Source organism: Cydia pomonella, chromosome 6 (genome assembly GCF_033807575.1).
Source record: "Cydia pomonella isolate Wapato2018A chromosome 6, ilCydPomo1, whole genome shotgun sequence".
NCBI lineage: Eukaryota > Metazoa > Arthropoda > Insecta > Lepidoptera > Tortricidae > Cydia > Cydia pomonella.
In genome coordinates this window covers 12,520,139-12,546,737 of record NC_084708.1, presented here as the reverse complement: position 1 = coordinate 12,546,737, position 26,599 = coordinate 12,520,139, and the positions used below count along the sequence as shown (strand labels likewise).

Below are 26,599 nucleotides of genomic sequence, written 5' to 3'. Positions count from 1 at the left end.
AGTAATAATAAAGAGTAAAAAAAAATCTTATTAATAACAATATCTATTAAAAGTTTAAATTTATATTTTTTATTGAGCTTTGTGCACTTTTTAGTAATGTCTAATTTTTAATAAAATGAGACAACGAATCAGTAAATTCATACTGAATATTTATGACAATATAATAGCTCACTTTTTATTAAATTTATGTCAGCCCTGTTGCATTCCTCACGCCATTTTGTCTTCATACTTGAAATAATTTTATTTGATTAGAATTAAATTGATAATCGATCTTGAACAAATTAGAAGGATGTCGGAAATATAGTATTTTAGCGTACTATATATTTTTTCAACAGTATATAGTACAGAGAGCCAAAATATAGTACAATACTATATAATATAGTACGGTTGGGAACCCTAGTGTGATCACAATAGAAAAGACAGAGTTAGTCCATTTTAACACAATTGTAATGAATTTTGAGGAACAGTTTAAGTGAAGAGTTGTAGTTAGTAACTATGTGACCGATAAGTGCCTACATTAAATGCTTTTCTAGTCAAACGACATATCACACACACACGCACACACACAAATACCAGTAGGTAAAAGCTACACTATAGGAAGATACTTTTGCTACTGGAAAGCGACAATCAGAGCATATTGCAGACGAACAGCGTTTCTAATACGGAAAGAATTCTATTGTTTTACAGGCGTTTGCAAAACGGACCGTGGTCTTCTTACCGTCGGAGTTTTTCTTGGAGAGCTGCGTCTCGGCCACAGAGTCCTCGCTGTGCGCCGGGTTGCCGGGCCGCGCGCGCGCCGTGCGCCCGTTCGTCGCGCCTGCCAACCCACACACGCTCACTTCAACACTACTCCAACTAAGCCTCCGTTGCACGAGCCTCTACCCTTAACTCGCCTCAACTACACCGTAACCTGGCTCATTTATAAAAAACAATACAATTTTGCAAACAACATGTCCATTATTTCCATTTAATTTATGTTTTAATGAGTAATTATGTCCAAATCCAAACATCCAGGCTTTTGCAATAATGAAACATTTACAGTCCGCCTGTCTGTCTGTCAGCCGAATGTTTACATATAATGATATCACGTGATAAATTTAGCGTTCCAGGTAATAAGTCGATGTCATTCATATCTTTCCTTAGAATGGTACAGCACGTGTTTTATTAAACCGTCTAAGTTCTAGTGTTATGCAAGCAGCCAGTTTATGTTTTAAAAACAGTACAGGTTAGTATTTCTAGCTATAAAATCGTCAAAGTATTTATGATTCGTTTACAAAAATATATAAATATTGTTTTGTTGTGATATACGTAATATACATAATATTCTAACGAAAGAAGTTCTTCAAGACAGATTAGAATGATGCTAATACGGTAATAATAATCTTATCAGAAGTAATTTGCCGTTCCCTGCCCTTAAAGCTTATGCTAAGAAGGATTTTTCTTTCATCTTATTTTGATTACAGGGTTAAGTAAATCCCACTGGAAAGAGTCGCGGAGCCTTACTGTCTCCATTTTAAGGATTGGACCAAAACTTTTAGGGTGTCAACTCATACTATTTAATAAATACGTAGCTGTACAAATCTCCGGATTATACTAATATACATTCCATGCCCTGTTTATGCTTATATAGCGTGTTTGTAGGTAATATGATATAATTATACCTATTATACGTGAAATAGCAGCAATTAGCAGAAAGATTTTATCTGGACAATTTACTGATTGATTAGGTCGCTAAATGCATATCAATTTGAACCGGACACGTAGGTGAGCACGTACCACCAGTTTATTTGTGTTACTATACATTATGGTACCTACCCAGATACAAAGAAATATACGTGTAGATAAAATTACCTACACGTGGAGGTTCACGTAAATATTAGGTATTTCAGTTAGATATTATTATAAAAGATATTAGCAGTGAAACAAAGGTGAACAACGATATTTTTAAATCTCAAGATAGAATTGCAATCTGACATTTAATTTAGCCAATTCATAAGGCTGCATCGAAGAAACAACTTAATAATGAGGTCAATGCAGCGGTTGCCATTTAATGTCTGAGCAAACTATCGATCGATGTGTTATCTCTTTCTTACTTAGGTGCGAACGTTCCTAAAGAAAGCCTTCACAAAGGGTCGGAATGACTTTAATTTCTTTACGTGTTGCTCGATTCTTCAGATTGGAAATAGATGCGATCAAGGCAACTTTCAAGGAATTATATCATTTATTTTCAATTAACAGACGGTGTGTTAAGTGGGTAGATATGTTATGTGAGTAATTGATACGTAGGGCGTATTAATGTATACATAAATAGTAGTAATAATTTAACACAATAAATATAATGAAGATATACATGATAAACATTATCATAATGTATTTATCGAAAATATTGTAATTGTTATTTGTGCAACAAGAGAGGAAAGTTAGTTTTTCTTGCTAGTGTTGATTTTGAGTCCCGAGTAAGCGATAGATTCTAAGTTAGAATCTTGAGCGTAGCGAGGAACTCAAAAACACGAGATGTAAAATAACATTGCTCTCGTGTGACACATACAACTTTTCACCTCAGTAGTGAGAACATATTAAAGGTTAAAAAAAATCAACATCAAGTAAAGTTTTTATTCCTGTATTCATGACCTTCACTAAATTAAACAGCTACTTTGTCTCACTCCCTGGAGTGAGGAAAGTCGCACTTTCGTCACTCCCTGGAGTGCAGGCAAGCAGGCTTGTTCGAGCTGCTGAGGTGAAATAGTTATTTGTACAACAAGAGAGCAAAGTTTGATATTTCTTCGAGTGCTTGTTTTGAGTCCCGTGCAAGCGAAAGATTCTATAATATAGAATCTAATTTAGAATCTTGAGCGTAGTAAGGGACTCAAAAACACACGAGATGTAAATAACTTTGATCTCGTGTAGTACACAAAATTTTTCACGTCAGTCAGCCATCAAAAAATACAACCTGAAAAAATATAATCCGTCTTCATCACTATTTCACTCATGTTTTCTGAAGGTATTCTAACAATTAACTTTAATTACCGCAATAAAACAAAACGAAAGAAACTTCAATAAAATGATACGAAAATAATGAATTAACGAACATCAATTGACAGTTCAATCGTCAACTTTATTTTGTTAAAAAAAAACTTTGTAAGATACGGTCCGAATTGCGGATACTACTATTTGTCAATTATAGTAGAGATCGTTCAAAGTCGTTAAGTAGAATTATTTACTGCGTAACAATTGCGTAAATTTGTATAAGTATATTGTTTTGATTGTATATTAAAATACGTAAAATATGGTATTTTTAATAAAATTTTAAACTTTTATTTTATTAATTAATTATTACGAATGAAAACTCGTAGGGTGTTTTGGAACGATGCGGTCTGACTTATTTCGGGGGTCTATTATAAACCGTCAATATATCGTTGAATTACGTATGCACTTTTTTGTCTCTTTCTTTTTGCTAATGACGTGAAAGGGACAAAGACAATAAAATCAAAATACTTCGAACTTGTATTAGGCCCCGCACGTTGAAATGACATTCGAATATGAAGGTCACTTGAATATTATTTTGTCTCACTCAGTGAGCAAAATGCGATTTTGCTCACTGTTTTTAAGCAGCAAATTACCCTTGTTCCAGCTGCTGACGTGAAAATAAGATTTGTCATATACTTATACCTAGTTTAATAAATGACCGCAGTACCTATATATACGCGTAGGTATGTAGCGTTGTTGGTTTATTTGTTCAACGTTCATTTATTTTTATTAGTTTTCTTTGTTCGCTTTGGATTCTTGTTATAAAATTAAAAAAAAAGCTAAACGTGGGTTTATAATTTTATAATAAATCATATTGATATAAACTGTAAGATATGGTTTTATTAACTTTCTGCAACAACTCATAGAGCGTAGGATTCAATAATACTACTGCACTAATACTATGATAATACTATTACTTATTCTGTGCTATTACGTACACCTTGTATTAACTCAACAGATAAAATTGTGTTTATTTGTATTGTTTTCAAAATTACTTGGTATTAAGTTGAAAGTCTCAAGTATGTCGTAAAAGAGCGCCGAAATGAAATGACATTATTTTCATGTTGCAATCTGTTGAGTTCTGAATTTTTCATTTAATTTTACGGTTTGCGCCATATTTAATTTTCTGGTCATATACACTCATACACTGGATATGTTTTAAGGCAGGTAAGGACTGTAATGTAGAATATTTGATTATTAAAATCGATTTCGTGAAAATAATTTTGGCTTTGTTTACGTTTAAAAATATATATGTAGTTGTTATTTTAATATACAGGCCGTAATATACCTAATATAATAGGCCAGTCTTATCGAACGTTAAAATCTCAAACTAATGGCTAATTCCTATCTTTCAAAATGTTGTTAGGATTACTACCAGTATATCCAAGTTTGCAGCTTGAAAAGACCTGCACTATTAAAAAAAACCATGATTTTTTCAATTTTTTTTGTAATACAGTAACTCTATACATTAGCGTTTGCATCAAATCTGGTAGTTCTGACTTTTTGCAGGCTTGTTTATGATGGATCACGGTTTCCCCAAATTTTTGACAAAGTTGCGTTTGGCGCTCGAGGTCACAAACTTGGATTATTCATTGAGTCAACATCATAAACAAGTCTGCAAAAAATCAGAATTACCGGTTTTGACGCAAACGAACCCCATTACAAAATTCAACAAAGTTACTAGACTATTGGTATTCTCAATATAAGTCCTAAACTAGGTATGCGGTTTTTCTTTCAATAAAATGTCTACTATTTGAGACTAGTTCCAACTCTATAGGTAAGATTTTTGAGTAAATAGCCAACAGACATCGTTCTTTGCCTAAATTACATTTTCTACAACATCTTTTTATGATTTTACCCGTAAAATGAATATTTTACCCGATATCGGGATCGAAAAATTACCAAATTCAAAAATATGACTTTTTTTTAAATAAAAAATTTAGGAGTGCGGCAAAGTTGCTCCCATATTTGAAATAATTTATTTACGTTACACGTCCGCTTTTGGGTCACCGGCTGAAATTTATCACACATATATAGTGTAACAAATTTTAACTCAATATGTCCAGTAGTTTCAGAGCAAATTGTCTGTGATAGACGTGTGATATTCCATAAGAGTTTCATTACTAATTTAATTTCACTGAACCCTAATGAATGTTTCGGATGTATCATCACGAAAATTTAACAAAAATATTTACATTACTACTTTACGTAGGCACTTGCTATTTTTACAATTGAATTGTCATTTTACTGCATTATTTTTGTGTATACTTAACTACTAGAAAAATGAGACGAAAACTTAAAATTCCAACACAGTTCGCGACATGGGATAACAATAAAACTCCTCTCGACTTCGGATTTCTTTTTCAATTGGAAATCTCCGCTTACTGTGCACGATAAGGCGCTCGACTTACAAATGCTTGAGGGTTGAAGGACCTCATTTAATAGATCGGGCGTTGGCTAGCAGATCTCAGAATGGTAATCTCGAGCACTTGTCGTGGGATCGGGAATACATACTATCTATATCTGATCACCTACTTTGAAACGGACTAGCTTTTGTTGAGTTGACGTGCATTATACTTATAGGTATTCAATTCACTAACGACTTAATGTTCCGTTTTCCCTCCAGGGTAGAAAACGAACTCGAAATGTAATTACTCGTTGTTTGATGTTAGTAGTTCATTAAATAACATTTAGGAATTAGGAAGGACAACAAGTAAATTCGACTTAAAATAAATGTTTACAGCCAACCTCCAGCACAGTTTATAAACCCTAACGGAAGATAACCCTTCCATAGTATTGAAAAAAAAACCGCGAGACGTGGACATCAATCTACCGTCATAGAAACACATTGAGCGCTTTCGAAATGTGGATATGGAGAAGAATGAAAGAGAGAAAAAACAGAATTATTAGATTTGGTCACATAGTCAGATAAAGACTATAATTGAAGGGACAATAGAAGAAATCGGCCAAGAGTATGTCGGGCCACGCTCAGTATAAGGTTCCGTTACCATTTTGTCAGAATAAGCTAAAGGCGGGCTATTAGTAAGTATTATGTACATTATAAGCATAAGTGAGTACCTTCGCAGCGCTTTGTATATCTTTTTACTAAGAGGAGAAGACTTTTTACAATAACTCAAAAACGGCTGGATCGATCATGGTGGTTATGGTTTTCTTTGAAAGTATTTATTAGGCCTTTATTTCGCGAGTTTTTCATATTTTTTGGACCCTTGGTTTAAAATGTGTGTCCACCACACATTTGTTTTCGGAGCGATTAAATCGAAAAATATTCGCTATATCATAAAATGGTTATTATAGACCCCTTATTTGTTTTAAAAGACCTATCCAACGATACCTCACTACACCATTGGGTTAAAACTATTTTTTTTACAAACAATACACTTTTAAAGGTAGGTAAAAAATTGTATTTTTAATTTTACCGTTCTGTCGCCATGCAGGATTTATGTATCCATGCCAAAATGCAGCTTTCTAGCACTAATGATCACGGAGCAAAGCCGTGGACGGATAGGATGGTCATGGTGAAACTATAAGGGTTCCTAGTTCACTACGGAATCCTAAAAAGGAGAGGCAGAGGAAGACCGAGACGTGCATTTATGGACCAAGCTAAAGAGAAAATCAACGTAGTGACGGAGTGGCGATAACTCTATCGACAAGAGCCAGGCTCTTAGTCTCTTAAAATGATGATAATGGTGGAAACAGTAATTGACTGGTGAAGAATGCCTTAACGCAATAAGTTGATATTATGTAACTTCCGAGATTTTATCTGTGACAGACTTATCGACAAGTAAGTAGAGTGACAGAGAAAGTAGCGGTAGGTATTCATATTTTTTTACTTTTGAGGATCGCGCCCTGGATTGGATTGATATTGGATACGTTTACATTTGATCCTGTTTAGATCAAATAAGTTAATGGTTCAGTCTGAATTGCAAACCATTCAGTCTGAATTGCGTTCAAAAGACAACTGCCCATGCCTACCGACTGTGGTTCACGAGAAGAGATCACGTCGGCAGTGTGAACAGTCAATACCTCTTACGCGCTTAGCTTGCTGGATACGATTCGCACATCGTTTCGATGTTTGAGCGAGGCAACGCTATGCACGTATTATAGCGACATCCCGCTCGCACATCAAAACGACGTGCGAGCGGGATGTCGCTATAAGCGCCTCATACTCGTATTCACTCACTTACGTTTTTCTACGTGGGAAAATAGATCATTGCTAGAGTCCTACAATCGGACTAAGCTAACTACACAGACTTTCCACTCTTTGCAGCGACAGTGCATGGTCGTGCCACCAGAATCGTGTAATTCCTATGAAAATATGACGTGTACCGTGTGTAAACACTTTTTTACTTCAAAGCCTGTGCAAAGTTAGGTTATATAAACGGACTTTAGTCGTTTCTTACGTCGTGGTTGAAAGATGTCAGATTTAGGCCACGCGGAAAAATATCTAATATTCTAATTTAAATGTATTTTTAAATTGATTATTTTAAAAATTTAATAGTAAATTGACGATGTTATGATTGGATAGATGACCAAATATTTTTCTTATCCGTTACACTGTCTGCAACTTCGCACACCGATTAATAATAAAAAAATAAGTCGGTTTTGTTTTTATGACAGCAGAGGTTATTACACCAAAAATCTTAATATACATATCCTTGTACTAAACGTTCATTGCGAGCGTTCGAATAGCAGGTAGCAAATAAACATAGCAAACGTCTTTTTTTGTAAATAATGAGTGCGCCATCATTCTGAAAAGGTACGTTTTCCTTTTCTATTACATACTTTTGAGATGCGAGCAGTTATAATATAGAATAAAAACACTCTTCAAAGAAAATAAACTTGTTGTGTACATTGCTAATGCGTATGTACAGTGTGGACACAGCTATTAAAATAATTACAACTGTTAATTGAAACACATCATGAGAAGCGTGGGCGGGTGCTAAAAACAGGTCTGTACGTGAATGTACACCGTGTTGGTGTGCTCAAGGAACACGTGTTGGTGAGTACCAAAAGTTGTGTCTTCTCAATTGAAGTCAAAGCTCAGACAGGCGGACGCCAACGATATCATACCCGAGTATATAAGTACATATACTTACGGGATGCATAGTTAGGTATCTCATTTCGAGGTAAATATACAAATGTATAATATTACAAATAAGTATTGTACTGATATCCTATTTGCTACCTGGCATGCACAATAAATAATGCAAAGCGGTGGAATATTTTTTTTTCGTTTAAGATTTTGGAATCAAATTCGAAAATGAAAGCCTGAATTTAAGCCATTCCAATAACGTCAGGTAGGTACGCTATTTGCCTTGTAATCATGAATAGTACAAAGTTAATCGTGTCAACTCTAAGATACTCTCAAGTTTAAATCGAGTAAAACAACATCTTACTCCATACGTCAGCACTGAAAGTACGCGGAAGCAATCATACTCTTAGAAGCATTCATTGTTAAGTACTCAAAATGGAGAATATAAAGCTTCGGACTGCAATGTATCTTAAAGAACTTCGAAGCGATTTGCTACGCGGGTGCCTTTTAATTGAAATAAAGTGAATAAAATAGAAAGAAGTAGAAGGTAGGGTAGGATGCCAGCAATCGTGTCTGGAGCTAAAACAGATAGCCAGTAGTATAACCGGAAGTCGAATCTCTGTCCGGGCTTATGGTACTACATCATAAAAAAATCGCTTGTCGTGTATTCACATTCTCTTTTGATATATTTTACTAGTAAGAATTTATAAGAAACGCAGCAGAAGTTAATCGATTGTAACTGTCATGCCATGTGCCGTCTAAAAGATGGAGAAGAGAACCTTTGAAGCAGCTCTTCCAACAATGTAGTAGACAACACGCACGGTCCCCGCCCGCTGTGCGAGTATCTACGGAACAGGGCAACATCAGGTCATCCTCCATACCATCGCAACTACATAATGCAATCATCAGGGTTAAGTGTCCGGTGGTGGGTGATATCGGTAAAGTGCTGACAACATTTTTGGTCAGTGTCCGTGGATATATTTCAAGTTGAGGTGCAGTTTTCTGATTGCTTTGAAAAAAAAACAAATCTAACACGACACTCAAATTATACAGCCAAGTTAAAGCCTAAACTTGCATCCAGTTGTTTTTGTAGTGTTATGTTATAGATATCTTTATTAGCCAATATTCATGTTTGTAAACTATCCACGTATGTAATACGTTTACCAATTGTGATCTTTTACTTTAAATGTTAGTATTATATTTTAATAGATACAAACCTAATAATAAACCTATTCAATTAATTTAGCGCCACGCAAATATTTGGATTCATATAGGGAAATTATTTACAGATAGCTAAATCGCACATAAAGTGATTTTAAATGCGCGAAGTTGATTGTAAGTACTACGTATATGTATTACGATTGTAAGTATTAAGGTACGATTGTTTGTGCGACATACTTAGGTGATATTATAGATTAATTTGTAGCACCGCGGTGATTTTGATTTGGTACAAATACTTACGTACATCTAAAGATAAAGGAAGGAATCTATTTGCTAAAGTTGTGTTTGGAAACTTAGTGTTAAAATTTTAGTGCTGCCTTAAAGATGTCAACAACGAGGTTAAAATGTTTTTGTTTAGTATTCTGTATTTAGAAGTAATGCAGCTTCCTGATAGAAGCGTGTAATAATAACATATTATAGAATTAAGCATAACAGCTGAATGAGCTCACCGAGATTTTCTGCACTGGCGTTGACGTCATACCGGTGCGCCGGCTTAGAGTGCGGCGCGGGGGAGTGCAGCGAGGTGCTCTTGTGTCGGCGGATCGTCGGCAGCCGCGACACGAATGACGCGTTGTTCTTAAACGACGCGCTCATCACCCTGCTGTCAATACAAACCAAATCATCACCTCTAGTAGGTAGAAAACACCGCTCAAATAATGTGGAGGAGTCTTTACCTCGTCTGTGGACTGGGAAGAGGAATTTGATGTATCTTCCAGGTAGCGACGCTCATCGAGTGCTCATCAGCTGCATAGCAACGCCAAAGCGCTTGAATAAGTGTCGCTGCCGGTTGCCGCCTCCTGATCATATGCTTTTGCCTCTGTTGCTGTTGTACTTTTAATGCGAATCCTGAACCCAAGATACCCTGATGAAAATGTTATAGTTCGTTAGTATTCATTTTAGAAATACGATAAGAAAAGAGTTGATTTGAGTAAATGAATCTCACAGCAGGGAGCGCGAAGAAAGATATCCCGAGCAGCGCGCAGAATGAAGCAATGAACTTTCCTTGCCAGGTCTGGGGCACCATGTCGCCGTACCCCACAGTGCACAGTGTGATCTAGTAACAAAACACACTACGTAAACATTTATGAACATTCGTCACATAGAGGAGGCTTTTAGCGGTAATGACGTATGCTAAGATACGAGCCTATATTGTAGCTGTTGTTACAAGGGGTTTGATAGGACGATCGATAATCATAAGTATCTTGTCATAACAAATTACGCCAGACAAAGCGGCTTCACCAAAAGTTTTTAATTTACTTTGGAAACATTTAAAGTCTTTGTTGCGTTTTATTGGTACAGTCTATAAATACATTTCAATGAAACATATTTTTATTTATTTATTTATTTGGAGATCCAACAGCTGTGACATTAACATAGAAAAATATAGTAAATACAGGAAGCCAATTATAGGAACTTGTCTAGGAATTGTCTAGAAATTTAAATAAGTAAGTGTAAACAAAATATGGATGGTATTTTACTTACAACTCCCCACCATAACGCTTCGGCGAAATTTTTGAATTTTGTATGTTCGACATCTTTCTCTGCTAAGTAAACCAAAAATGATGCAAAAATAAGGCCCAGGAATCCTATGTACAAAGTGGTGATTAGTTCCTGAAAATAAAATTGAGTAGATTAGATTAAATTTTGGCGTGGCACATTGTTACGTCGTCGAAGTTGATGCAGAGTTAGCTTATTACACGGGCTCGCATTCAAGTTGTAATCCGCCTTTTACAAACGGCGTAGTCATTTTATAAACATGAGAAGTTAAAAATTAGTAAAATTTTGTTCGTAAAATTGCCGAAGGCAAATATTCTGCATTTTGTAAAAATACCTTATGAAGTTACGACATTAACAGCGCCGTTTGCAATTTGTCGCGGCATTTTGGTAGAATTACAATTCGTATGAATTAATACCAAAAACAATCTATAACTCTCTAGGGAGTTTTAGCTTTTTTTTCACAATCCATAACTCCCACGGGAACAATATAGGCCTTTGTCCTTCCATACATCTGCATGAAATAAGATCTTTTTCGAGCAAGTGTGATGAAAAATTGAAAAACGGTGGGATATCCATCAAATCTGGAGTTCGTCGGACTTATTAAGGGCGCAGGGGGCGGGGAGGCTTGGATCTGGGTGGCTGCGGCGGCCTTCGGCGACCAGCCTCCACCGTTCGCCTCGCTTGTTCCCGCGCTCCGTCACAGCGGGCGAGGGCTGCTCCCTCTATGCCTCCTATTTCGGAATTGCTCTCTAGGGGTATAGACAAGACCACTTGGATAATGGGGTCTGATTCGGTTTTGGGTGACCTTGAGATTTTAGTAGCCTTAAGGATGTTGGTGTGGGATAAATAAAAGTTAATATAAATTGATAAAACACCATACCATGGTCACCCTTCGACAACCATCACGTTTACGTTGACACTGTTGAGCGCAATAATATTACCTTCTATATATTTTCTTATTAATATTGCCTTCGGCAAATTGCATAACGTTTCACGTTTGTAAAATGACGACGCCGTTTGTAAAAGGCCGAATTATACAAGTTCACTGCGACATATACGAGTATATAAATGCGCCAGAGATGATATGAATACGGGTACGTCCTTAAACTACGTCCACAAGAGAGGTATGGGCATTGTGAATGTCATCTCGCTTTGTGTGGTAGAGCACAGCGCAGCGGATGTCATTCCAGATCTAGAGCAGAGCCCAACTGGGGAAGTACCTCCACCTTATAGAAAACCGCAGCCAAATAACACTAGACCCTACTCATAGCGTTGTGTTCCTGGCGGTGAGTAAGGTTGCCAGGGCTCAACGAGGGGTGGGAGGGTTCCTGCAGGAAGTTGTACGCGGGCGTAGTGCGGTCGATGGCCCTATACGGGGCGCCCATTTGGGCCTTCTCCCTGACCGCCGAAAATCAGGCCCTATTGCGAAGGCCACAGCGGGTCAAGGCGGTCAGGATGGCGAGGGCATACCGCTCCGTCTCCCACGAGGCAGCGTGCGTGTTGGCGGGGACTCCGCCTTGGGACCTCGACGCAGCAGCGCTAGCTGACGTTTATTGGCGTGTCACCGAGGCACGAGCCAGTGGGATCCAACCACCCCTGGAGGAGGTCAGACGGTGGAGACTTGACTCCCGTCGAGTGCTCCTCCAGAAGTGGAAAGAAAGGTTGGAGGCGCCAAGTGCCGGCCACTGGACCGTCGAAGCTATTCGACCCGTTCTGGAGCGATGGGTCAAAAGAAAGGGGGGGTTCCTCTCCTTCCACCTTACTCAGGTCCTCTCGGGGCATGGTTGTTTCGGGAGATACCTGTGTAGGAGGGCGACACGGGAACCGACGATGCAGTGCCACGACTGCGGCGACGCCGAAGACACGGCGCTACACACTTTGGCGGTGTGCCCAGCGTGGGCGGAGCAGCGGGCCGCACTCGTGGCCATAGTGGGGAGCGACCTTTCCTTGCCAGCGGTGGTGAAAGCCATGCTTGGTGGGGAGAGGCCATGGGTGGCTGCGGCCTCCTTCTGTGAGGACGTGATGGCGCAGAAGGAGGCGGCGGAAAGCGGCAGGGAGGAAGATCCGGCCTCCCAGCCAATGCGCCGCAAACGTGTCGGGCGAAGGCGGTTGGCATACGACCGCCGATTACCCCCATAAGGGTTCCTGTGGGCGGCAGGCTCGGGGACGTCTGCCGCCTACACAAGGGTCCCTGCGCAGGCGGGCGCGATGCATGATTAACGTGCCCACTGAGGTGGAGGGGTGATATAAATTCCCCCACGAGTCGAGTCCGAGTCCGGACGGCCGCTGGCAAGGTTGCGGAAGAGTACTTCGGCGTTCCTGGGACCTCGCCCTATAGCACTGAGGCGGCAACAGAGGGCTTTTAGTGGGTAAACCATGGGTCTCATCAGCCTATATGGGAGTCCCACATAACCATCCCAGGCCTGCGTCTGGGTGGTATGCGAAACGCATTTCCCCTCTTAAAAAAAAAAAAAGGGGAGGGAGGGTTGTTAGGGTCGGCAACGCGCATGTAACTCCTCTGGAGTTGTAGGCGTATATGCTACGGAGACTGCTTATCATCAGGCGAGCCTTATGCTTGTTTGCCACCGACGTAGTATAAAAAAAGAATATGTAACAGTTTTAAGGTTAGAAATGTTAGAATAGACCACGTGACCCATTAACGTGGATTATTCTTTTTGTCAGGATTCATATTCATAATATGTACCTATTTAGCAACTATTCATAATTATACGTAGGTGAGTTTGCAGTCGTTTCGTTAACTTTTTTAAATAAATCTCTTTTAATTACGAGTAGCAATAGTTATTGCGATTATCTAGAGAGGTAATTTTTATAAAGTAGGTAGGTGTTACTTAACTTAAGGACATCTTGGCCGAGCACCGACTAGTTTAATTAATAAAATAAAAGCCAGGTTTCTATTAAAGCATTTGCCTACTATATTCATTGCTACAACAAATATTATTGTTACAATATCTGTCGAGTAATTGCGGGAATAAGACAATAGCGTCGTCGACTCGTCGTGTCATCGTCAGCCTGATACATTATGCCCCCGTCCGTCACACAATAGCCCTTCCGGCATGTAACGAAATGTTCGTTTGCGGCGCTCGAGTCAAGACAAACTTTTGTCTCTATTTTGTGCTATATTTCTATTTAAGCATGTTTCAATTATTTTTGCGGTAGATATCTGTTGTCATCGTAGTTTTAGATACATCTCAATACGGTACAATAAGAGTGTCTGAAAAAAATGAAAAAAAAGATATCCCGAGCAGTAAATCATACCCGACCAATTGAAGGAACTTGTTCTACCTATTGTATTACGGAAATTGTTAGTGCACAGTCAGCATCTATAGTAGCGGAAACAACGCGCCAAAAGTATATGCCACCCCGGAATACTCTCCCAAATAGAGATATATACTACTAATAGTTTGCGTTCAGAAGTATTTTGCACAGTGTAATTGTTTAACATGTAGAGACATAATTATACACTGTATTTTTATTGAATACCGTTAACTTCGGGCTATTGATAAGTACGTTTAAGTGTAAACTAAATGGCATAATAATAAAATAAAAAAAGATTTTTTTTATTATTTTTGAACTTTTATAAAAAGTAATTAAATGTAGCGTTGTTATAACTAGACCCCGCTATCGGAGGTGCAAAATGGTAGCTGTCAAGTTCTTAAGGATAGGTAATAGTTATTTGTTTTACAAGGGGGCAAAGTTGTTGTTTAACCGCTCGTGCTAATATTGATACCGGAGCAAGCGAAATATTCAAAAATTTAACCACGAGTGCAGCGAGTGGTTCGAGTAGTGGAATCTTGAGCGTCGCGAGGGTTTCAATGCATGAGGGTTAAACAAACTTTGCCTCCGAGTGAAACACAAAATTTTTCACCACACCAACACGAGGAAACTACTAACTATGAAATACCAAAAAATTCAAATGAAATCAAATCCAAATGAATATAATAAAAAAATAATCATTCAAAAACATCACTTAAAAGTCAATTCTATTAGCTAACTTAAGGAAACAACTCAAAATTTTCATCTGATTACTTTGCCCCACATGTGGATAAAATGCAACTTTCTCATTCGTTTTTGAATAATCCAGAGGGCCTTTACCAGTTGGTGTGGTGAAAAAATATTTATGATGTCGATATCGATACTTGATTTTTCTGAACATTTAGTTTTTTTATGTATAAGTATCATTTATTTGACCACAATTTAACATGTTTTTTTTTGGATCCATGATAATCATTGACGTTAGAAATATAAACCATTATTAGTACAACGAAAACGCTATTGTTGCTATTTTACTTTTCTTATGTTTCGAGTTGCAGGGCAGTGCATTGAACGCTCTTGAGATAAACCTTTTCAATAGAGGAATACTGGCCACTTATTTACGTCAATAGATAGTCAATGTCATCTTACAACAATATCTTCGATTATTTCATTCGTTTAAAATATGTTATATAATAGAAAATGGAGTCACTTCTTGCAGAACACCCTGAACTCCAAAAAACTTAAGAAAAAATTTACTGTACAATTTGCAGTGTACTTACACATTATATGTTGGAATATTAACCCATCAAGAGAAAATCCACAACGTATGTCCTACTCATATTATTTAATAATACGTTTAATTAAAGTCTTAGACTATCATTATGGTAAATAAAAATTATCGACATTTAGCTATAATTATCGACATGTAGCAAGTATTTCAAAATAATTTTTAGCCATTCCTAAGAATGGCTCGAAATTGACAGCTACCATTTTGCACCTCCGATAGCGGGGTCTAGTTATAACACGGGCATTACATTAAACTCAACCAAACAATTGAAAACTGTGACATGTCAATGTCATTTCGAAAATCGATTGTCTGAGATAGTACTTACGTTTAGTGGCAAATGTATGTACTCGTACTAAACACTAATCAATATGTAAACAGGCCCTAAGGCAAGTGTACACGCTCGTAAGGGTCTTATCAGATCGATAAATGTAAAAGTAATCAATAAAGCAGTGAAACATCGATAGATGATTAAATTGATTAATATGTAACAGGACCTCACCACACAGGAAAAAGACCTCATAGAAACAATAGGAAAAAACTGGAAAGAAATGGCAATAGATAGACAAAAATGGAAGAAAATGTTGAATAAATACCTAGATATAATAGAAAAAGGCGATTCGGATGAGGCCTACAGAGGTCAAAAGACCTTACGAACATGCTTATAGAATTTTAAATATAATAAGTAATTGTTAAATACAATGTCAACAGTTCGTATAATAAAGGCATTAATAATAATAATAAATATAATTTTTAGTGCTACAGTCTACGGCGTAGCAACAAGGCTACAGCGTTAAACTAAAAACGTTATATATATATATATAAAACGTGTACTTGAACCTATTTTTACGACAACTTGGCAAAGTATTAAATGTTATGCAATCCCTTTGAAATGTACTTTTCTGAGTTTACGGCAATGTATCAAATATGATACATAACCGTTTCATGTAAAGATTACATGTACTAAATATTTTTAAACACGACCACTATGTAAATCTTCATGCACTAACCAATGGTAAATGCATCAAAATGCAGATTAGGTATACAAAATAGTGTACGAGTACTAATCTAAGAATGAAGTGCAAAACTTACAGTATGAAACGATATCTCTGTTGTTTTCGCAGCGTCATGTAAATATTTACTTGTTAATTTACAATGTCATCATGTCATCTGTGTACATTATTTTTTGCTATAATAAAGGAGGGTAGCTCGACATATTTATAGCAGAATTATTTTGTTAGGTAATGAAGTGAACCTGCTAACTGCTTGGTTTTTTTTTGTTCCATTTATCACGGGTGTTACAATGCGAAGATAAGGGTTAACGTAAAGCTTAGTGGGTATTACTCGTAATGTCGCCAATAAATATTATTTATTATTTAATCGTATGGCATGTTATACAGATACAGAGAAATCATAAGTCGACCTCCAAAGAATTAATCCACTTAATATTGGCCTCTAAACCACTGCGTTCACGTCATTATCGAATGACATAAATCAGTTCCTGCAAATTAGGCCCCATTTACACGACGCGAGAACTTACATGCAATATATTTGAGACAGAGTACGATGAATTCAGTCGATCGACCAAATACCGCAATATAACGAAAATTGCATGCACGTTTTAGATTCGTCTAAATAGGGCCTAAGAAACCGCAGGATACCGACCTCATGCAGGCATTTGCGGCAGTGGCGGCGCTGTGATTATCGCTACCGTTACAACAAACTAGCTCGCTGAAAATAGCTCGTTTTGCAGCTTTTGCCTGATTTAGAAGTGACTAGACATGGTAAATTATATGATAAAACTTATGAAAACCGAGTCCGAGTATTGTGTAAACTATCTTCTTCTTGTTTTCTTAACGCTTATTACTTAAGTAATTAATTTATGTTCTCATAATAAGTGAATTGTAAAATTCTTAATGGGAATAAATGATCTTTAAACCTAAAACTTTGTAGGCCTGCTGGTTGTGATGTAAAACTTGTTTTCGATAAAACCCCCTTCCTTTGTTAACGTTATGCGGTTTCTTAATCGAAGGCGAAGCAAAACGACGGAGGGACCTTAACTCCTTTTACGCCCCTTCTATATTCAAGTTCAAGTTCAAATATACTTTATTCATGTAGGCCTAGCAACAAGCACTTATGAATAGTAAGACAGTATTACTTATAATTTTATTATCTTAAGCTAAACATCAGAGCAATTTATTGATGTTGTAAATATTATTCCATATATAATACTAATGAATATAATTCATAGATCAAATTTAATACTAAAAATTTCTCAAAATATCGTCATACAAAAAAAAAAACAATTTTATAAAAAATACTAGTCTAGAATGTTTCTAGAATAAATTCTAAGGATTATGCGATGTTTATGCCATTATTGTTTCTTCCTAGTCGCGATTCTACACAATATTATTTCTACACAGCTGAAGTTTAACACATGCGTTATTCTTCACACAATTATATTTTTGTACAATCTTCACAACTCTTATTAATGTAATTCTACACAAGTGCATTTAACTATTATTTTATTCTAATAAAGCTCTTAAACAATCTATATTGTCTAACTAAACAAAAATATAATATGGCATAAACATCGCATAATCCACATTTTGGATTAAATTCAATATTTACAAAAATATGCTCATTAGAGGTTCACTAAAGGTAGTTTAACATGTTCTTATAATCCATAAGAATTTATTGGGATACTATTCTGCCCTAAGATTTGTAGATCAAAACAACCCTATTGTCTAAACAACAGCAGATTTAAGTATCAATTACTTCAAGCGGTGTATTCACATTTGTCCGGCGTAAGCCCGGGTGTAGTGGGGACAAATGGAATGGTTTATATGAAAATAGTACATTATTGCAGAGGCCGGGAAAGGGTAATTCGTGGATGAGTTTTGCTTCGCGTCGTCCGACAACGAAGACGAATCCACGAATTGCTGTTCCTATATACCGAGGCATATATAGTGCTTTTCTCAAAACATGCGAGGAAATCAGGTAAAATAATCATAATTTAAACATGAACCAGCACTCAAATCGAACCTTCACATCAAAAACGTCAAAAACAATCTTCCTCTTTAATTATTTTTAAAAGTTAAAGGCACAACTATTCTGCCATTCAGTACCATTCAATATTCACTCATTCAATATAATTGCGCAATATAAGCTGTATTTGCACGCGTGAGAACCTTAAAAAAATATAAAAGTTATATAGTCTTTGATTTTATTAAGCAGTATTCGCACGATCATACACGTCGGTCTTACACAACACTATCCTATAGTTTGAAATGATGCTGACCCGGTCGTGTAGACGTAGCCCTCAGCTATATTAGTTGGCTGTATGAGTTTTTCTTAGTGGATACATGTTTAAAAAAAGTAAAAAACAATACAGTAATAACTTTCCCGTCCGCTAAAACACGACAATAATGGTTTGATTTTTTTTTTAATTTGAGTTTAACCATAACGAACAACTTCCCGTACTATTTTTGATACAATAAGGTGAACATTTCCGATAATATTGGAGAAAAAGCTATTACCATTAAGGTCCGACCGAGAACGCTTTTTTGTCTCGGCCGAGACCGAGACCGAGACCGACATTCAATAGGATTCTCGGCCGAGACCGAGACCGAGAATTTATGAAATAGAAAAAAAAGTCGAATTTTGCACTAAAAATGTTTTTATAATCGAAATTCGACGATTTATCAGAAAAAAGTTATCGTAATCCATTCGTAGCGCCATCAAATCGTATTTTTAGGGATCCGTAGCCAAACTGGCAAAAATGGAATCCTTATAGTTTCGTCATGTCCTTATGTCTGTCGGTCTATGCGTATGTCATCATGTACAGCCATTTTACTCATAAACTATGCGATATATTTTATAACCAAATTTGAAACGTAAGTGTAGATGTATTATGTAAGTCGCTTTTTAGTTTAGAAAAAAAAAATATTTTCTAATATACACCTACTCCATATAAATGTAACTGAAAGTTTAAAAAAACATGTGGCTCATCATAAGATAGGTCTTTAAAAATACATAAAGGTTACTATCAAGGACTTTTTGATTAAGTAAATACTTTTGAAAATAATCGCTCCAAAAAAAATAGTGTGATCCCCTCTCACTTTTGAACCGGGAGGGCAAAACCATTTCAAAATATCTAAATAATGAAGCTTAATAAGCAAAAAATTTTTCAGGAACATTATTTTGAATATGGTCGTTAAGCTATTTAAGGGTTTAAAAAAATACTTCTCTTATTAAAACGACGAAAGTGCCACTAACATACGCTCTCTTGCTTGTACGGCTTTTTTGTATTGTGTGAAGGTACGAAACCTTCCATTATGCGTGGTCCGACACTCACTTGGCCAGTTGTTTCTGTACGGATGTGCACAAAAAGAGGTACAATAACAATAATCAAAACAAATCCTTCTATTTTGTAACCCAAAAAATCCGCCACAGGTGTCGTTTTGTACTTACCTACTGCTTTGCTTTTCCCGTTAACACAAATATATTTAGTATTAAAATATCCAGTGTTATCTTCCACTCACAACAAGTTAATCTAAGTTACATCCCGATAACAATATACACTCATTTATTTATCAATAACAACAACCACAAAACGAAAAGACCTAAATGAACAAGTCATTACTTGCAACCGCGCCTATCCGATCCCAACACTTAGTAATTGATAAATAATTGGATTAAAATGTGGGTACGAAACCAATCAAAATCACAAAAAACGTCACACCAACCGGGCGATGCAGCCAACGGGTGACCCCGGCGCTCGTGCGCGGAAAATTCAAATTCACCAATGATAACTCATTGCATAGTCTCGGTCTCGGCAAGAATCTCGGCCCATTTTGGCCGAGAGCCGAGACCGAGATTTCGGCTCGATTTTTGGCCGAGAATGCCGAGACCGAAACCGAGATCTCGGTCGGACCTTAATTACCATATCTGTGTCCGGCGGGGACATTTGTCCCCGCACCCTTCACACCCTTCAACCCGTTGTGGTGGTTTTTAACTTTTGTAGTTACGATTCCCGTACTCGATAAGGAATAAGGCAATATGGTTTCTAAAATAACGGCAAGCTTTTTAAGTGTCAGATTAAGTTTAAATTTTTTGGCTTAAATGTTGACTAGAAACAATCGCATTTGATGTGACGTGACGTATTGATAAATGCATTTAGATTACGGTAGTTTTGTAACCGTCAGATTACGAGTAGTAGGTACTTACTTACATTAGCTAGAACAAAGAAACAGGAAGAATTTCAAACAAGGAAGTTCTGTGTACATATACCTACGTAACGTTAATTCTTGGGTTTGTTTGAACATATTGTTGGTAGATGAATAGTTTAAAATAAGAAAAAAAATACAACTTGCTTTCCTGTCCTTGGGCGTTTAGAGAGCATTCTAAATACAATACGATAGTAAAGTGCAATTTGTGTCATTTTTTGCTTAGTGAAAATGTCACGGTAAAAGAACATTTTAACGATGTATCCTACGATTATTAGCTCCGGGGGACAAGTTTATACCCAGGTTGTTACGATAGTTCAACTGTTTTGGAGTATCCATACAAAAGAGCGAGAAATACGACAGACTGGCCGCTTTATTCTCTGCAATGTGATCATGCAACTTTAACATGAACCAATTGTGTAGACATCGAGTCCGCCTTATGTTCGGCCTCTGCCCCGTCGCGGAGGAAATTGCGCCCAGTCCCGCAACGCTTACTCAGCATGGTTATGCAAGAAAACGATCAGGCTCGCTAATGGGACTTGCTAAGGTTAGATCGAAAGGCGTGTCATTCATGTAAACATATTTTTGTAAATTACTCAGTAATTAAATACATGCCGTGTATTAAAAAAAAATGAGAGGTTAGACGTACTCTCAGATATTTTTTTAATCTACGGAAATCGCGAAACGTCTGGTTGACGTAACTGGTGACCGAAGTGCTGGCGGCTTCCTCGCACAACGTATCAATATTGCGATACAACGAGGAAATGCCGCCACCATCCTTGGTACAATGCCTCAAGGGCCTATTTTAGATATAAGCTAGTTATAGTAATCATCTGTATATATCCATTATGTATATTGTTATTGTAAATAAATATAGCGTTATCTACGGCATATATATTTTTAGGGTTCCATAAACAATTAGCAACGCTGATCGACCTATTAATAGTTTCGCCTTGCACATCTGACTGTCCGTCCGTCCACGGCTTACCTCAGTGAAAGTTATTAATTAGAAAGGTCAATTCGGCATGGGTACCTACATACATATATCAATTACGCTAACAAATCTTCTTTTGGGTTTTACGCATCAACTCTATGGTGTGGGGTGTCGTTGAATGCCTAGATCTTTCAAAACAAATAAAGGTCTTGAAAAACTCTGAGAAAATTAATATTTTCGGAAATAAACCGGAAGTATAAAAAATGCGTCCCCCAACCTCTAACTTTGGAATGGTGATTCTAAAAGACATGAAAGTAAAGCTTAATAAAGATAAAATGAAAACTATGACCAACATACGTTCTGATTCGAACTTTAAGATACGTCAAAATTTGCTAATTAAATAGATCGGATAAATCAGTGTGAAAAGTGACGATTTTTTATTGGAGAAACGTCACTTTTGACACTGATATATCCGATCAGTATCGTATCTTTAGCCTTATGACGAAATATCTCAAAGTTCGAATCGGTCCGATAATCCGTTATGTAAACGGACTTAAGAGCTGTGAAAATGCACGTTGTTCCTTATTATGTACATTCTATAAAAAACACCTTTTTAGTCAGACTATTGTGACGAATGGACCACTACGGAACCCTACACTGAACATGACCTGACATGCTCGTAACTACTAGTAATAGAGAAAACAGACTTGTTAATTAAATCACAATAAAACAGAACATCTCATAATAAAAATATTATGTACCAATACTCGGAATTCTGGAACTGAGAGCCGAGTACATATTGGATTCAGCGCTTTCTTAAACTTGTCATAAAAACGGGCCGCAAGGGACCGTTAGTTCCTTCGAGCAACACAAGGTTAGTTCTGTCTCACTTAATTTTTTCCCTTTCTTGTTTCTTGTGAAAATTCTGTAATCTGTTTTCAACGTCTAGGGTCGTTAAGTCGCTCTGCAGTGTACCAACTCATTCGGCAGCTTGAAATAGCGAGGAACACTTGTCCCAACTCGCAACTAACTGAATCGTAGATACCTATGTATTTAGGTTGTGCTTGAATACTATACTACGTATTCAGGTTGCGTGTAGCGCAGCGCTCGTCGCATCAGACTCATACTAAACCACTTCCATCTAAACGGTTATTAACTAATGTACTTGGTATTCTATGCACCATCAAGTGGAGAATTAAAACTAGACTTTACGTTACGCAAATGCTTTTGTTAAGTCTAGTTTGTTAGGTACGACTTGTTATTGTTCGTGTTTAGTATTTAAATTTGAGTAGATATAAAAAGAAGCCTAGTCGCCAACTTATTATTATATCGCTCGTTTTTAACACACTGGATGCACGTTACTAAATAAAAGATATAAGTATATAATTATTGAAATCGACGTATCTATCTGAGCGTGAGATAAATAAGTATCTGATGATTAATATTTCTGGAAATCCTGGCAGTGACATGATCATAATTACATACATAGTTATTTAAATATTGGCAGATACGGTAAACAGTAGGAAACTAAAAGGGAACTGTGTTAACAGAGTTTTAAATTCACTGTAAAAATTAAATCAGTAATTAAAGTAAAAACTAAGCAATATCTTTTTTTATGTAAAATCTGACTACGTATTTTAACCATATTTTCTAAAATTGGAGCTATGTAAATTTCAAGCTAAAAAATATTTACTACCGACCAATACGCAAATAAGCATTTTTGATACATTTTACTAAAAGAAGTAACTATAGTTGGTCAAGCAAATCTTGTCAGTAGAAAAACGCGGCAAATTTGAAAAATCGCGGGCTAGCAACACTGTGTTCGAATAATTCCAAAATCGCGTGTAATCTGTGTTTTATCTGTAGAATGTGGATCGTCCATCTTGTTTGTTTACATTCCGAATCGGTGCTAATTCAAGAGAAATTTCTGCTCCCAGCATTAAAATAAATATCAATATATTAAATAATATTGTGCATGACCATAAGCAAAGTCAAGATGCCTACAATGTAAGTAAAATCATGCTCGTTGATCTTAACCATTAGAAAATTTTGAGGTTATGATAATTACTTCAAGATCCCGGAGAATTTTTAAGATAATGTGCAGTTTTTTCTGTTTCAGGGTTAAAAGGCTTAAATAAAGATAAAACGTATGCCTAAATATATCCAATAAGACCACGAATTGTGCCCTCGAAACCGCAACTGATTCGATTGTTCCCAATATCAACAGACGAAGTCCTCAAATATTTTCAAAGGTAACTTTTTTAAACAATCTTAAGACGTTTAAGAACCTTGATTATACCTACTTTCTTTCGCAACATCAACCTAATACTTCCATATGTTTGTTGCAGGATTAAAACTCGCCCAATATAAGGCGTTCGTAAAAGTTTCTCTTCATACAAAACTTACCTACGGCGGTTTACGTACATACGTGTACAACGCAAACAAGACGAAAAATAAACTTGTTAATTAAAAAAACTAAAAAAATTGGGACAATAGTTTAGATTATTATTGTAAAAGTTGTCCGTTTGTTAATCATCACGAAAATTATTATTTAGGCTGATTTGTTTCCTGCACTCAGCTATTGCACATGTATACCTATGGAAAATCCTAGTTTATACTTTCTGAAGTCGGTATGTACCTATTTAAAAGAAGTTTTAAGTCGCTTTACCTGTTTGTTCAATAAATTAAAATAATTTATTCAGTGTGCATAATTTTAGAAAAATATTTTAACATTTAAATCATACCTTCTTTTATCCAGAAACAATATAACTCCATATTACTCACATGAGTGGAAGTTGTTAAGTTTCCATTGTCAAGGTATCTTTTATTAATATTTGGAGTACCTGAAATTGTGTCAGTTCCTGACAAGTCTTGAATAGACTAATGTGAAAGTTAATAAAATTTCTTAACAGCATTCTCCTGATATCTAAATGACTTTTTTAAATATCTACATATAAAATATGATCTAGCCAATACATGTAAATATCTAACATTTTTAGCCTGTATAAAAACAGTAGTGTGAGCAAAACCTTACCAAGCTAGCATGTAAGAGTGGTCTCAGAGATATTGGAATATCTCTGTACTATAAATTAGGCAAATTGCTTTAGACTAAGTTTTATGTGTAACTACTACTATAAGAATACATTTTGAAACTTGGAATGGAAACTTTAAACTTGAAATTACAAATTTTCAAACAGATCTGTTTTATGCTTAAGATGCAATAAGTGACTAGGTACAAAGTATTCTGATGCTTGGTTGGAGTGGACCAGTAACATTGGTAACTTAATGATATTTTTTCAATGAATGGCCTGAATTAAGTGTAAGTAAGCTAAAGTGACCCGTATCTTAATTGCCTTGAAATTAAATGAACACCAAAATATCTGCAGTTGTGTTTTATTTATTTTTAATCTGTATATTTATATAAATATATTGTAAAACCATTTCAAAATTACACTGGTATGTGAATGTGACATTGTTCAAGAGAAATACACTAATTTACAATTAACAAGTGGCATAATTATTTTCTTTGGGCTTCTTCAGTTTCTGAACTGATGTTAAAAACAGCTTTCTACCGTGGTGCTCATGTTCTCTTTGCTCCCTATTTGTCTTCTAAGTTTGCTAAAACAGAATAAAACCATGATGATGATGAAATGATGTAAATAGTCCAGATATTTGATATTTAATAAGCCCTGCAATTGTGACAAGAATAGTTACAGTGATACCCTACCAGGGCTACCGCTGCCAGTGATGGCTCAGGGGTTACTTACCTAGGTTTTAATATTTACCTATATAAAACAATGGATTGTTTTATTCTAGTTAAATTCAGTAGTATAGGTACCTACTAACAGCTCGTTTGGTAAAAAGTACTCAAGTGCAAATGCCTTAACCTTTACATTTATTTAGCTATGACATCTTCATGTTTAAGTTGAATATATATGTAGCAGATCTGCTCCTAAGCATACCAAAGGTTAAGAATGCGCAGGCGCGGATACAAGATTTGGCTTAGGGGGGGGCCATTTTGAGAAAATCATATATTTTTGCACAGAAAATAAGGTAAAAAAAATTTTACTCAATTTAGTAATGTGAGAGCCAGGGTTTTAGGGGGGGGCCATTGCCCCTATGGCCCCCCCCTTGTATCCGCGCCTGAGAATGCGAGCGCTCGCCTTTTGCGTCCACCTTTTACTAAGCATACAAACCTTTATTTTAATTCAATCTATTGATATATTTTTCGATTGTACCTACCTAAATATGTCTAATTAGCTTTTGAAGGTTGCATAAAGGAGCATTTGTATTGCATTTTATCGTGATATATCTTTAATATTGAATTCCAACCGAGAAATCTGATAATATATTAAAATCCAGCTACCTGCGGAAGCAATGTCTTGATTCAAACATTATTTTCTCCAGCATAGTCCGTTTGCAAATAGGTATTTTTTGATCTCGTTTATCATATTGATTGACATCGTTTTTACTCCAGTTTAAATTGTCCCTCTCATAATAATAACAATTTCCAAATGCTTCAATAAACCGCGAGCTGCAATTTTAGTTGACGTACGAAGAGCGCGCTCAGCGGAAAAAAATATGTTTCGGTTCGATGTACATTGCTGCTTTTCTTAGCGCAATACTGCTCTGTGAGTGTTGCCATACTTCAGTTTGCTTTACATTGCTACTGACAGACTTTGCTTGACAGACTATAAATGCATGTATAAAATAAGTCTTGTCAACGTTTTTTCTGTTTTATCAAAACATGCGTTTTATAAAGCACGCAAGGAACTGCATTGTATTATTCTGGTTTTTTTTTCCCACTTTGAATAGAATAAACATGTAAGTGATTGGTGTTATTACATATTACATTTAACGTTATTTATATTTAACGTTGAACTGAAAATCCCTAGCAGGTACATAACACTTTAGTGACCAGTGACTGTGACTAGCCCATACAAGCAGGTATCAGGTAGGTTGGTATTGGATTGTCCATTGTCCTTTAAAGCTATTACAACTTACCTATGTGGTGTAATACTTAGCCTTTTTATTCCCCAGTTTTTAACAAAACTCTGAATTCATAATAAATACCGGGATCC

The 26,599-nt window shown here is 36.3% G+C and overlaps 1 protein-coding gene and 1 long non-coding RNA gene across 10 annotated transcripts in view; both read right to left on the bottom strand.

Annotated features, from left to right (window-relative positions):
• Positions 1 to 26,599, bottom strand: part of LOC133518986 (potassium voltage-gated channel subfamily KQT member 4) — a 109,818-nt gene that overhangs the window by 26,280 nt on the left and 56,939 nt on the right. For 6 of the 9 annotated variants that reach the window (XM_061852815.1, XM_061852813.1, XM_061852821.1 and 3 more), the window contains 5 exons: positions 10,784 to 10,912; positions 10,245 to 10,355; positions 9,976 to 10,163; positions 9,751 to 9,902; positions 719 to 817 (listed from right to left, as the gene is read on the bottom strand). In XM_061852815.1, the coding sequence (XP_061708799.1) occupies positions 719 to 817; positions 9,751 to 9,902; positions 9,976 to 10,163; positions 10,245 to 10,355; positions 10,784 to 10,912 (679 nt within the window). The remainder of the gene's footprint in view (positions 1 to 718; positions 818 to 9,750; positions 9,903 to 9,975; positions 10,164 to 10,244; positions 10,356 to 10,783; positions 10,913 to 26,599) is intronic. The other 3 variants (XM_061852816.1, XM_061852817.1, XM_061852814.1) reach the window with 2 other exon arrangements.
• LOC133518983 (uncharacterized) lies at positions 24,896 to 26,219 on the bottom strand. Its single transcript, XR_009799564.1, has 2 exons — positions 25,885 to 26,219; positions 24,896 to 25,136 (listed from the first exon to the last, which is right to left on the bottom strand). It is a non-coding gene; the product is annotated as an uncharacterized LOC133518983 (long non-coding RNA).